We start from the raw sequence: 13735 nt of genomic DNA, 5'->3' as shown, positions 1-13735 counted from the left end.
GATAGAAATATCGCCTATGGATCTAATCGCCCTAGAAAGATCAATAGTATGTGATAAGGAGATTTTGGATCAGGTACGTGCTTCAAGAGTAGGTCGACCAGGAAGATAGGGGTGCGTGCTAATGCACTCCACAGTTAAGCATCATCTAGATTGCTCGAGGGCTTGAGAAAAGACAATGGGCATTGGGCGCAGGGAGCGGGCAATGTGGGCACAGAATGTCAAAGACAAAGGTGGGCTGAATAATGCGGGCCTTGGTCAATAGTGCTGCCGATCTTCTTGTCCGGGCATTCCAGCAGCCACGGGATTGCGCATAGTTAGTGACTAGACAATCTGTTGGCAGTGATAGTAGGCATGTTAATTATTTGACGCCAACGAATCATAGCAATTTCGATATTTTAAGCACGGAGGAAGAATAATTGGCTAGGAGAGCACGTGTGAAGGGAGAAGGGGTAGGCAAGTGAGGTCCGGTCGTCGAGGGGCAGGAAGGAAGGAGTGACTGATGTCATTGAGTCATAGCGCATTGGGCCTTCTCAATCAAGAAGGAAAGGGCGAGTCGCATGAACTTGGCAAGACGGTCGTTAGTCACTCTTTTCAAAGACCATAAGCAGTTCTCTTTCAAGTGTCGGTAAGAATAGGTACGGTAGTGAGGGATCTGTTCCTTTGTTTACATGACGCGAGACGTGGTCGAGGAAAACAAACAATGACAGTCATCAAGCAGAAGATGTGCCAGCGCATACGTACATGAGCACAAGAGCTCCCCAGTGTGACATCACATCTCATCCCACATGGAGGGGTCTGCAGACAAAGTTCATCACTATGATAACACTGGTTGATGGATGGGCCCATCGGATCACTTGAAATTGGAAACTGGGCAACTGGCTATGCCATGAAATTAGAGTAAGGCTGCAGAGGACGGGAGGACAGAGTCCACAGACAAGCCTGTTAGTGGATAAGTGCACGAGTAGTTTGGTTTAGTGCGACTGCTCTGGCCCAATCAGCAGAGGAGAAAGCCCAATAACCCCGCACCGCTGTCGGAGGCAGCGATATCACAATCCCCTCAGCCCGCCTAGCACCTTACCAAGCCCCAACGCAGCTCAGCCCTCAATGGCCTAGAATAGTACCATTGAGCTCAGAGAGCCTCCGAGTCTTCTAGATCTTCGCTCTCTTCGCACATGGTCGTATCATGACAGTGCAGCTGATGGTTTCTAATCTGGTCGCTTGTTTTTTTTGGTTGCATTGTCCAATAAGACACTGTAGACAAATCACTAATAGATTAGAGCTCCACTGCTGAAATATCGGAGTCTTCGGGGAGCCCGATATACGATGATACCATCATAATAAGATAGTCAGCTAAGCTAATATCCTGCTCAGACCCTCTTACGAGAGATTATCATCATCATCATCCTGATGACAGTCCAGGTGAGACCGGTGCGCATGGACAGCAAATACACGGCCGATGGGATACCTGAGTTGGTTTTTGCCTGAGTGTGTCCGAGCTCCATTTGAAAAAGAAAAGGAATTAACTATCTCCGTCGGCTGGGATGGATCATTGATGATTTTCCTCGAGTCAGTAGCAGATAAATTGTTCTCAATGTTCGTGCACCTCTTCAGATGATGCAGATGACCAAAGATCTGGTCATGACGCAAAGCATCAGCGACATTAGCTCACCTTCAGCTTAGATCCTCCAAGCCACTATCAGACTAGTGCGATGAGGATTGTCGCTGAAACAGAAAGGAGAATCCGTGTCTCAAGATTGAGGAGACTCTTCTGGTCGTCGGATAAGATACGCGACCGATGTCAATGGAGCAATCGCACTTTGACTGGTTCACAGGCAACAGACGCATTCAGATCGAAAGCTGGGAAGAAGATGTCCTTCATGCCATGGGAATTGTTGGAACCGAGTCGACGCTTTTGTTCGAAGTAAGGCAGACGGTTAAACAGGACTGACTACGTCCGAGAGCGCAATAGTCTGGTCAGATCCCTACTTGGTAAGGTTCATGTGCCGAGCTAGGCATTATTCTGGGCACAATGAGAGAAGGACTTAATGTCCGAAACAGCCTTGTTATTGCCATCTAATCGCCAAAACAATACTGATCATCGAGCCCATGACTCCATAGCTTATTGGCCTTCGTCATCGTCGCGTAAAGGCCCGAGAAGGTACGGAGTAGCTTGGTGGATACAGTAGATAGACATAGACTTAGTGTCACTGTATTATTAGTGTCTCAGACTCTCAGTGAGGCTGTCGGCGTTCATTGATCGTCACCGTGGGGAGCACCTGCGAGGCGGACAAACCCCCACAGCAGTTCGATAAATCCCGGAGAAATATTCTCAATTCCTGCGAATCCCAGGCAATTGATGAAAATTGACTTGATTGAATAAATGGAGTACCAGGTTCATAGAAGCACCGTGAAGGCTGCAGCACGGGGACGACCAATAAAGAATGCCCTTGAGAAACCATTTGGAAGGGATGGTATGCGGAAGAGACCCCTAGTCAAGGATCGTAGGAATGTCTGCACGCAAGTAAGGGCATGCAGAGGACATCCAAAGCGGGGAAAGTTGCGAGCGCGACAAGGACGATACCCAGCAGGATGGACTATGACGGAAAACCGCTTTGTGCTACTGCTAGCTTGCGGAGGGTGGCTCAGTCGCACTAGTAGCAGAATTGCGGGACATTGATCGGAGATGCGACCTCAAAATATGAATGATCTCAGTCAAGCAGCAAGCGCAAGACTGTTAATCAAGGATAGATTACAGAAAGCTATCCGACCTCATAGTGGCCCAACGCAGATACCAGAGAAGTAGCTAGAAGGTTGGTTGCAGATCCAGAATCCAGAAATGTCATACCTCACTTGACATGCCTCAGACACACCTGATTTACAGAGTACAAACGGGTTTGAAGTTATGTGTTGTGTCACTTCCCCTGCATGTTTGAAATGTAGCTAATACACTTCTGGGACCCATTCTTCACTGCCCTTTCGCTACCATATTACACAGCACAACCTATTTATCCTTTCAGATGAACAAACTGGACAAACTCATGTGATTCCGCATAAGCTCTTTTTCCCGACTGAGTGGAGCGGGTGGAGATTTCATTAGTTTCGATCTCTCTTTGGATCACTATTTTTTCTTTTTTTTTTTTTGCCTTTTTTGGGGACAGTACGAAACTCGAATAAGAGGAAAAGAGGGCGAGAGATCGGCCGAATCAATCAATCATGAACTGCTATTTCATACTCTGTTCCCGACTGTGCCGTGCTCTTTTCCCTATCTCTTCAAATCGATTTTTTCTTTTCCATTTTTATTTCTTTTAGGGTTTCTTTCAAGGGTCTCCAAAGGCTCAAACATTGAAACACTGCAAAGAAGATACAAAGTATACTGCTTGGCCTTATCCTAGCATACAACAGGGTGGAAAGAAAACCCAAAAGGTAGGTACCTGTAGCATTATTAGTCAAAGCCTCCAAGGCAATCTACAGCCACGACTACTAATCAGCGCGGCTGAACCTCTCGACTCCGTACAATTGAGCCTCCTGCGATAGGGTCTAAGCGGGTAATATCTAGCGTCTCAGTTATTATTCCGATTATTGAATTGTAATGCTACCCAGTCCGACTTCTTACTGACTATTAGTTTTATTTTGAGATTCGCTGGCATCTGTCGGCCTTTGCTTCAAAGTCGCAGCTGTCAACGTAGAATAAGAAATGGAAACCTAAGGTTTTCTCAAGGCTCCATTTTCTGTCTCCATACCAGTACGCCGACCCAAAGAAATCTTCATACGCCCCATCCAAAGGAAACGACAAAGAATGGACAAGGAAAACGTAGCGAAAAACTAATTCCTTCTGTAACCCGTGAGACACTGCACGACCCATAGTTGATACTTCTTCCAGCCAGCCCAGATTGGTAGAGACAAAGCGGGCGGTGCAGCAAAGACGCTGATAGGCGAAGGGTTGCTGAGCAGCTGGTAGCGCTGATAATGGCGGCAAGGGAGTCCCGGCAACGAGGCCCCAGACGCTGGCTACTGGCTGGCTACAGGAGCACTAACTATCTAGGTACTAGGTACTTGGTACCTAGACTAATTACCTACAGCTTCAGTGGGGAACAAGGTAGAGACAGGTACAGGTACCTCGCTGTCCCATACTGTACGGGTACCTACTTACGTACGGAGTACTCCATAGTCCATACAGACTGTAACTTGGATAGTACCTAGCCAACTAAGGAAGACTCCCTCTCGTCATAGGTACTCTCTAGGTACCTCTCTCTGCCTTGTTACCTACTAACCTTCCAGTCCCCTACGTAACTAGGTGCAAAGTTGGTCGTAGCCAAGGGTTATCCTCCGAGAAGAACTATATGGAGATTAACCTCACAAGTTAATATATTGGTTTCCTAGATCTTGTTTTTATAAGATCCTTCGTGGTCAATTTCTAGAAAAGAAGACCTTGCAGACTCTCTTCTTTGGTCCTCTGTACAGACCGAAGACATACCTAGATACGGTTCGGAGGTGGTATCTATCTAGCGCTGCGTCGTCGCTTAAGCTCTTTCTTGAGCATCTGGAGATCCCTCCCCACTTTTTCGTTGCCATTGCAACAGGACATCCCTTCAGCTTCACCTTTTTCCAGGTCACACTTCCTTTTTCTTCTCCTTCTCCTCCTCCTTTCCTACAAGTCGTCGTCTTTCTCTTCGAGTTTAAGACCTCGCCGTCTTCTCTTTTCCCATGGTCACTACGCCTGTGATCCTCTCTCGGCCTCCATCCCGCTTACGGTTCTCGTTTCCTCATCGGTAACTTTGCCCCCGGCCTACTTAGCGTACCAGAACTACGTTCGCTTTCAGCTGCTGGTTTGCTGCTTATAGGCAGTGTTTGGCTAACTAATGCCTTGTTGATCATCATAGTCCTTCTTCCCGTCCTCGAATCCTCCTTTATCCTATACCGTGCCCAACGATACCCTGATTGGTTCTACTGCCCTAACCTATCTACGCAACCATGTCCCTCTGAACACTCGGCCTTCGCAGCCCAGGGAAAAGTTCCGGTCCAGGCCGGTGGATTCGTGGGATTCGGAAAGGCGTTTTCCACGATTTGGGAGGTCTGGAATTCTAGCAGGACAGCAATTGAGGAAAAAGAACAGAGAGTCGAAGACCGGGTTACAAGGCGTTTGATCATACTTCATCTTTGCCATTGTAGTATATGCCAGGTTGAATAGTCTGCAGCAGGAGCTGTCGTTTGCCGAGGAGATCCCCTTGCATCCGCTTTTCTACTTCAGTCGATACTACCTTGCAGATCTAGGAGGGAAGGCAAGAGTTGTTCCTGGAGAACAATGGAACATTCATCTCCGCTGGCTGCCATGCAGCCCCCGTCCGTGATGTTCGGACACTGCTTTCGTTCGGATGCACCCACATCGTACCCAACCTTTGGTCCTAGGTCCGGGCTTGGTCCGAACAGTTTCAACTTCAAAGACTTGTCCATGAAGAAAGCCTCCGGCGATTATTTTGGCATGAAGCCGGTTCGAGGGTCGTCTCCAACCGCTAGTCTAGCAGCGGACCTGTCCCAGAATTTTCACATTGACCAAAGGTTGGCAGATGCCCTTCGCTGTTTATACTGTTTTCTTTGTCATGCTTTGTGACTTCTTTTGACCTGTGCAAGACAAAGGGTGTGTGCTGACCAAAAATAGTCCGCAGTTGGCTACGCCCCGACGGTCTTTGTTCTCCTCCAATCTATTTGGACATGGCAGCGGACGTGGTAAGAGATGATATTATTATTCGAGGGCACACTCGTTCGAGTCCCAGTCTTTGCTCATACTGTTATATAGAAGACGCGATGACCACTCCTCCTCTTCCATCTTCCTCACCAGCTCCCATCATGGAGACCATGGAGATGTCTCCTCTACCTCACAAGCCGCCGTTCGTTGTCACAACGGAAATCGAATTGAACCCACCTACACCTGGAGGTTCTCCTATCGATTCGCCCATGATGTCGTCTGCTCCCAGTCCGCTTCAAGAATCCCCGTTGATGGGCCCAAAGGAGGACAAACAAGAGTAAGAGAATGAAGTCTATATGATGGAGATTGGTGTCAATCATGCGCATGTCTAATTACGTCTCGTGTGTGTAGGAGAAAGCGTCCGAGTTTCTTGAGGCCCAGTCTCGCGAGAACCAAGGCTCAATCCTTCCAGCTCGGCATGGCCAGACCAGCACCGGAGAGTCAAGCACCGCCGTTCAAGTTCCAGACCCGAGGGGCTAAGACGTCATTGAGCGCTTCAACTTCTTTGGAGGATATGTTTGGGGAATCGCCCCAGAGAGAAAGGCCGATTATACGGATCAATTCCTCCAGCACTCTTCTGAACAACCCTCGCCTTAGACCACCTCTCGGCAGTGGCAGCAATGGGAGCCATGCCCGCGGAAACGGATCCCCCTCCGCTGCGTCGATTCGCAAGAGCTCTCACCCCTTGATGCGCCCTCGGAAACAATGCAGACGGTCACTGAGCATGTTTGAGCACCCCGAGGATGTGATTGCCGAAAATGAGGCCAGTTATACTACAAATGCACCACTTCAATCGATCACAGATGTCGATACCACACCCAGCCTACAGCTACCTCACTTCATTCCTGAGGACTCGGCTGATACACTGCCTCGCATCGACAAGACAATCCTTGTGGATCTCATGGATGGGAAGTACAACGATCGATTCGACCACATTATGGTTGTCGATTGTCGGTTTGAATATGAATACGAAGGCGGCCACATCAACGGAGCCGTCAACTACAACGACAAGGAGTACCTGGCCGCTCAACTTTTTGCGGACCCAAAGCCTCGGACTGCATTGGTTCTACACTGCGAATACTCCGCACATCGGGCACCCATCATGGCCAAATACATCCGTCACCGGGACCGCGCTGTCAATATAGACCACTATCCACAGCTGACTTACCCGGATATGTACATCTTGGACGGGGGTTACAGCGCCTTCTTTGCTGAGCATCGATCGCTATGCTTCCCCCAGAACTACGTGGAGATGAATGCAAAGGAGCACGAATTTGCCTGCGAACGTGGCCTCGGGAAGGTCAAGCAGAGATCGAAATTGAATCGCGCACAAACATTCGCTTTTGGCCAACAGTCGCCTCAAATGGAAGACAGCCCCACTGGAAGGTGCCGTAATAACTCAGGCGAACGTATCCGATTCCTGGATTCTCCTTTTGAAGGGACGCCCTCCTCTCGCGGTCCGGGCCGCCGTATGCTGTCGTACTGATTATCACGACCAGCGAATTGGCTTTTTCTTTTCTCCTTTCTTCTTTTGCGGTCCTTGGCGCCATGGATTGATGATTTGATGTTATTCAAGCGCGGCGCAAAGTTCTTTTGCCAACCTTTTTTTTTTGAGCATGATCTCTTTTTGCTTTCTCCTTCTCCCTCCGGCATCCAATTCTATCCGATCCCCTTCAGGCAGCAGTTATCGGTGTTGGATCACCAGACCCAGCTGGACATTGGGGAAAATGACACTTGACAGCGCCTTGCGGCAGAGGACATCCTCTCCCGTTTACTACAAGCTCCTCTCACTCGCTTGATATTTCTTTTCTGGCTTTCCACAACTTCAGACTCTTAGGCCGGCAGTGTGACTGCAGCATCGATATTGAATACCAGCGGCTGCGACATGCCGACCCACATGACCTTTGATGACACGATCAGCATTGACCTTGCATCTCTACGCATTTTCCGGAGCTCGAGATTGTATCTTCGACAGATTCATCTACGGCCGATTTTGATCTCCTTTACTCCTTACCAAGCGCTCTTTTACAATATTTCCTATGTGTCTTACGACTATTTCCTTCACATTGAAACCAACATCTTCGCGGCAATCACTTGCATCACTACGATACCTCGCCATCATGGCATTTCCTTACTCGGAGCTTGAGTTTCCTTATTTACACCCCCTACAAGTGTTTTAATCCCTCATCCCCCGTTCCTGTACAATTTCTGGGGAGTGAATCCAATATCTCGCCGTACGAAGTACATATCACTACACGGCTCGCCAGATCAGAAGGGCGATAATCTTGCATGTGTGACAACTTACTGAGGAAACTATTGGCTTGAATTGTTAATTCAGCAAAATTTCCTCGTGGAGAGTCACTGCAACTGTACATAATACACGCGTCGCGATCGGTTGGTCCATCCGACTTCTAATGGAGAGAAAATTGGGATGGTATTCAGAGGCTGAAGATTACGATTTCCTTTGTTGGAAGAGCATCAAATGAAAAAATCTTAAAATACATCCTTTTTTGTTTTAAAATGGTAGAATGTATCTTACATCCGTAATATCCTATCATATCGATGTATGGATTGACTGTAATCAGACAAAGGAAGAAACCTGAGGCATCAATCTCCGCTCCGCCTTGGTCTTCAATCTCCAAATCCCTCTCCGCTCTCTCCTTCCAGAGACATCCACCAGCCATTGTGCTCCCTCTCAAGGCTCAATGCTGTACGATACCTGTCATGGACATCGATGACATTCTTGCGTCCGTCGACCGCCATGACATTTCACCCGAATCCGCGGCCCTAGACCACCAGCTCCTGACGCGTCTCTGGGTCGCTGAGCGAGCCGTCTCGGAGCTCCTCCCATGGCCTGGGCCATTGATGGAACGGATGATGGAGCGAGTCAGGAAGCAGGTCAGCATTTTTCCAACCGTCTACGCTCTCCCCTTCTTTGCAAAAAGCCATGAGCCATGAGTCATGAGTCCTGACAACACCCACAGATCGAAAGAATCGAAGACCTCGCCGCCTCCTCCTCAGACCCCTACAACACCACAACAAGCACAAACAACCCCACCCTCAATCTCAAACTCTCCATCCTCCAGACCGACCTCGCCCGCACCCAGTTCCTCATCCGCTCGTTCCTCCGCCAGCGCCTCGCAAAACTCACAAAACACAGCATGCACTACCTCCTCCTCGTCGCGCCGCCCCGCGCCTCTCCGACCCCCTCCTCGCAGCAATCCCACGCACAAACCCCAGAGGACTCCATCCCCGACCCCACTGATAACTCCAACCCGTCCCCGCTCTCCGCGCAGGAAGCTGCCTTCCTGCACGCGCATCAGACGCTGCTGGCGGGGCACTACGGGGCGTCGTTCTTGAACTCGTTTCCGCCGCAGCTAAGGCGGTTGGATGATAATGCGGGCGGGACGAGTATGGTCCAAGGACCAGAGGTGCGGGAGGCGGTTGTGGTGAGGTGTTTGGTGGAGGAGGTGAGGGTTGTTATTCCGCCTGGGGATGGGATCGAGGAGGAGCAGTTTGGGACGACGATCCGGATGGGGGATGTGTGGGTTGTGAGGTGGGAGGGGATCAAGGGCGCGTGGGAGAGAGGCGAGGTCGAGGTTCTTTGATTTGATTTGGGAGGAGAAAGACTACATAGCATCTGTCGGCGTTTTGAGGAGTTGATTTATCAGGTGGTACATACATACCCAGACAGGCTAGGCCGTATATGAAGTCAAATCGACGCATTCGATATGATTGTGTTTATTCTGCTAGCAAATGATAGCTGCTGGCTTGTGGATAAGCCAGGCTAACACAGCCAAACGGCCATCGTCATCATCACTCGTAGCGGGGCCAAGATGCATTCATTCGTGAGCTAACACGCGAGGCAAGAGCTGAACAAGCGAAGAATATCTATACCAATGAACCATAACCTCCCTTTCGCCAGTCACCGCTAAGTTCAATAATATACCATGCAAAAGTACCATGAGGGGATTGCCCGCCAAAAGAAACCAGTATGAGTCTGGCCACATGTCCTCGTAGATCAAAGCCGAACGGATCAAGTGAAGCAGATGCAAAAGCGATCAAGCAATGTATCCGTAGGTCGGAGGGTCTTCAGCCACACGCTCGAGGTATTCACGGTCAATCAAACTCTCAATCCGTTTCTTGACCATATTTACGTCGGGAACGAACCGCGCGGACAATTGGCCCAGCACTTCGCTCATAAGACTCGAATGGACTAGTGTCTTGCGTTGCCTAAAAGACAATTAGTCTCATTGCCATTTGAAAGACTTGAAAAAAACTTACTTCATGATTCGAACAATTGCCGCCTCAATACTGGCCCCACGCTCCTCATTCATCTTGTTCTCTGTTTCCTTTCGTTGGTCCTGATTCTCGACCTTGTTGGCGCCACCACTGACGACCCCAATGCGAACTTTCATAAACTGGCTCTGAAACTCATTATTGAAAAAGAACTTGTCCGTCGGTTTCACATCCTTGCTCATAGGGTCCTTCTTCAGAACCCGCGTTTTGGGTGCGACAGCCAGTGATTGCAAGTTGCGAACCAGGTCGTGCTGTGGAATGCGCGTCCGCTCCTGGATCTCTTCGAACGTGAGTGACTCGCCTGTAGGTACGTCATTGAAAAGGAGAAGTATGACCATGGCGTATGTTGATACATTGAGTTCATGCCGTTGGACCTTCCCACTCGATCGTTGAAACGTCGCCCGGATGTCAGCAGTTCCCATGCTCGGTTGCCATGATAGCTTCCGGCCGTTGTGTTTGTTGAGATAAAATTGCTCAAAGCTCTGTTTAACGCTCTCGACCTCTTTCGGAAGGATACATGGGAGCTGGACTTCTCCATCTTTGGGGTTCGACATGATCTCCATGGGCCACATGGTGCTGGTGAGGACGTTGATTTCCAAGTCAACCCGTTTCTGGTCCGGGTCCCCTGACTTTCGTATATGCTCTTTGTAGCTGGCAGACAAGTCTTCCGAGATGGTCATGTCCTTGAACATGGCCTCCAAGCGCTGTGTGAACTGGTTTCCAACCTCCATCTTCATCTTCGAGATCATCTGCCGTTCAGCATCCATGCTGGCGGACCGCTTCATGAGCAGACGGCGAGAAAGATGTTTCTTGTAATAAGTCTCGAATAAATCTTTATCCTTGATGTACCGCAGCAGAGTGATGCCGTTATCAAGAAGGGAATCCACCTCACTTTCCGTCTTGCCTTTGATGCCTTTTTTCAAATTCTCATCGAAGAAGAGAGAAAGGAACTCGGAACTGCGTGCATTCGAGTTGATGAAGTCCGAAAAGCTGGTAGTGATGGCACTCTGCATGCCCTGGTCTGACAAGAAGGCCTTCTCCCAGATATTGTCGAATTTCCTCTTGAGAGCTAGAATATCGTCGACCCACTTGATAGCAGCCACTGTTAGCTGGTTCACAGGCTTTTCCTTTTCCGCGGGTTTCTTCTCGCTGCTGGGACCCTTTTCCGTTGCTTTTGAACCCGCAGATATTGGCGACTTTTCATATGCAATGGATGAGGCATTGATCTCTCGACCCATTTGACTAATCCGTTTCTGAACCGCCGTGGTGAGAGGTGTCTTTTTGTTGTCGACCCGAGCGCTAAGTTCATAAATGTCTCGCAAAATATCCACTCGATCGTTGTCGAGCAAATTCCTGACACCCGTGCCTTCAAGATTGATGACCTCCGCGATGTTTCTGGCAATTAGCTCTTGATCGAGGACGTTCTTGATCTTTGGCTCAGTAAGGGTCGAGAGGGTATAATGGCATCGTTCTTTCTCTTCGGCAATCCGGTTCGACGCTATCCGACAAAAAAAAGCTGCATCGGCCATCTCCAACAGACGTTGCCCTTCGGCTCGATAGAAAACTTTGCTTGTTTCGAGGAAAGCGGGTTCAAACATGGTCAGATAGAGTTTTGATGACTCCTCCTCCGTGATAGTTTCGTAGAGACCCTCAAGCATGTAGATACAATGCCGGATGAGGGGACGGTCAATGACGTGACCAGATCGTTCCAATTGAATCATGAACAGCACAGTGGTCTCAAGCACATCGGCAACCGTGGTTTTTGTGTCAGAGTGAATGGGAGATCGCAGGACTTGATCGCGAAATAATGCCATCGATGCAACATATATTGAAGGCTTTCGAAAGTCCGCCATGATGATTCGATCCTGTATGGTAAGAACACGTTAGGTCAGAGATCCAGCGAACGCAGAGGCGGTGGACAAACCATGTACATGAGAACGTCCGTAATCATTCCCATGCATAATTGATGGTCTTCCCATGCACCCTTGAGCACAGTCAGGAACTTCTCTCCTGCTTCCCTTCGCTCGCTGGCTTGATCTTGCACATCTGCTGGCTCCTGCGCCAGCAGTAACGTCGGCGAAATTGCTGCTGTCACCGTTTTTTTCACTTCGCTTCCCAGCCATTCTTCCTCCAGCTTCTTTACTCGTTCATAGAGGTCATCGCCGCGGGTCATCAAGACGATTCTGTAGGCATTCCGGTACAGCTCTTCGAAGGAAAGAGCCGAGGCATTCTTTGTGTGGATTTCATTCAAAGAAGATGACAGCACCCCCCATGTTGTGTCAAAGTCGTCAGCCTTCGCCGCACTCAGACCCTTTGTTGAATCATTAGCTGATTTCTCGTCTTAAAGCAAGCTCAAGAAGTTCCGTCATCCCAACTGCTGCCGTCAATTTGACAACACGAACGGCAGCATAGGAACGTCCAAATAGAATATGACAAAAACAGAGAACATACCCTCCGTGGGGCACGGATCTTGTGCCTAGCCCTCATAGCCATCTTCAAGATATTGGCAATTTGCCATCCACCAGATTGTAGACTCGGGGCAATTGCGCGGGGCAGAATGGTATAATGCCGATGAGGAGTGAGATCGTGGCAGAAGGGCGGGCAAATGAGCAGGGGCGAGCAACTTCTGATGATGAATACCTGTAATATCAATACTTTCTCTTCATCATCAAGATAATCATTAATGATTTGTGTTGACAGTATAATTTCAGACTTGAGAGTTGCTGCGGAGTGAAAAGAGCTGGAAGAACCTAAGTCCGGCGCAATTTGGAGAACCGTCGTCATCGCCGCCGGAGATCTTTACTTTATAGTCCTCAGTTTGCAAATAATCTTTCAACCTGAGGTATTCACTTTCTGAGCCAATTCTCGAATATCTCTCCGCCTCTCGTCTGTATCCTTTCATCTATATCCGTCTATATCCTCAGATCAGATACCTCAGAATGCGCTCAGCAAGAATGCTATCATCTGGTCTCCGTGCCTTCAACTCTGCACTTCCGCGGACAGCGCTGTCACAACCCAAATCGCGACATTTCTCTCAGCTGCTGTCTCACACTCCTCAACCTTCACAAACCCCGTCATCGAGGCTCCTCCGGAATAAATTCCCCCAACTCGCCGTCCGAAACAACTCCAGCTCATCATCATCCCGCCCGAACCTCACCGATCAAACCCCAAACGCCGCTCAGGACGCAGCCAACGAAGAACAGAACAGGTTACGCCGCGAGCAAGAACCCGCCTATCAGATTACATTTACCTGCAAACCATGTGGTCACCGATCTTCGCACCGTATGTCCAAACATGGCTATCACCGCGGGACGATCTTGATCCGCTGCCCGTCTTGTCTCAACCGCCACGTTATCGCCGATCACCTCAATATCTTCATGGATAAGAAGAGTACCCTCGAGGATATCCTACAGCGGGAGGGGAAGCGATTGACTCGTGGGTATGTTGATGGAGACATGGAATTCTGGGAGGATGGGACAGTGAAGAAGCGCGAGGAAGCAGGTGAAGGCTCGGAGGCGAAGTCGGATAAGGGATCGACACCTTGATTCATTCTTCGATCTTTTCCGAGTTTTGGTCTACGTTACTTAGAGGAAATGCCTACGCGGCTCAGCACAGGCTTATGGCGTCCAGTTGCTGGGTTGATGGGCAAAAGTGCTCGGGGCATGCTCGATTCGAAAATGGAGGCGTTAGATG

At 49.3% G+C, this 13735-nt stretch overlaps 4 protein-coding genes across 4 annotated transcripts; 3 read left to right on the top strand and 1 right to left on the bottom strand.

Moving 5' to 3' along the window:
* Window positions 1–5302: 5302 nt before the first annotated feature.
* On the top strand, window positions 5303–7229 carry nimT (putative tyrosine protein phosphatase MIH1; the record flags this gene model as incomplete). Its single annotated transcript, XM_043289621.1, has 4 exons — window positions 5303–5556; window positions 5657–5724; window positions 5795–6020; window positions 6095–7229. The coding sequence occupies 4 exons, from the start codon at window positions 5303–5305 to the stop codon at window positions 7227–7229; spliced, it is 1683 nt and encodes a 560-aa protein (XP_043145556.1).
* A 1238-nt stretch (window positions 7230–8467) lies between these two features.
* On the top strand, window positions 8468–9351 carry sld5 (putative GINS DNA replication complex subunit Sld5; the record flags this gene model as incomplete). Its single annotated transcript, XM_043289620.1, has 2 exons — window positions 8468–8641; window positions 8728–9351. The coding sequence occupies 2 exons, from the start codon at window positions 8468–8470 to the stop codon at window positions 9349–9351; spliced, it is 798 nt and encodes a 265-aa protein (XP_043145555.1).
* Window positions 9352–9804: 453 nt separating this feature from the next.
* Aud_004682 (cullin family protein) lies at window positions 9805–12535 on the bottom strand (the record flags this gene model as incomplete). Its single annotated transcript, XM_043289619.1, has 4 exons — window positions 9805–9976; window positions 10028–11907; window positions 11967–12353; window positions 12494–12535. The coding sequence occupies 4 exons, from the start codon at window positions 12533–12535 to the stop codon at window positions 9805–9807; spliced, it is 2481 nt and encodes an 826-aa protein (XP_043145554.1).
* A 446-nt stretch (window positions 12536–12981) lies between these two features.
* Window positions 12982–13587, top strand: Aud_004681 (DNL-type zinc finger protein; the record flags this gene model as incomplete). The annotated part of the gene is made up of 1 exon (XM_043289618.1): window positions 12982–13587. One exon carries the CDS (start codon window positions 12982–12984, stop codon window positions 13585–13587), a length of 606 nt encoding a protein of 201 aa, XP_043145553.1.
* Between the last annotated feature and the right edge of the window lie 148 nt (window positions 13588–13735).

This window comes from Aspergillus udagawae (genome assembly GCF_001078395.1).
Source record: "Aspergillus udagawae IFM 46973 DNA, scaffold_3, whole genome shotgun sequence".
NCBI classification, from domain to species: Eukaryota; Fungi; Ascomycota; class Eurotiomycetes; order Eurotiales; family Aspergillaceae; genus Aspergillus; species Aspergillus udagawae.
Note: the sequence above shows the minus strand (reverse complement) of the source record. Positions and strands in the feature narration are given on the sequence as shown.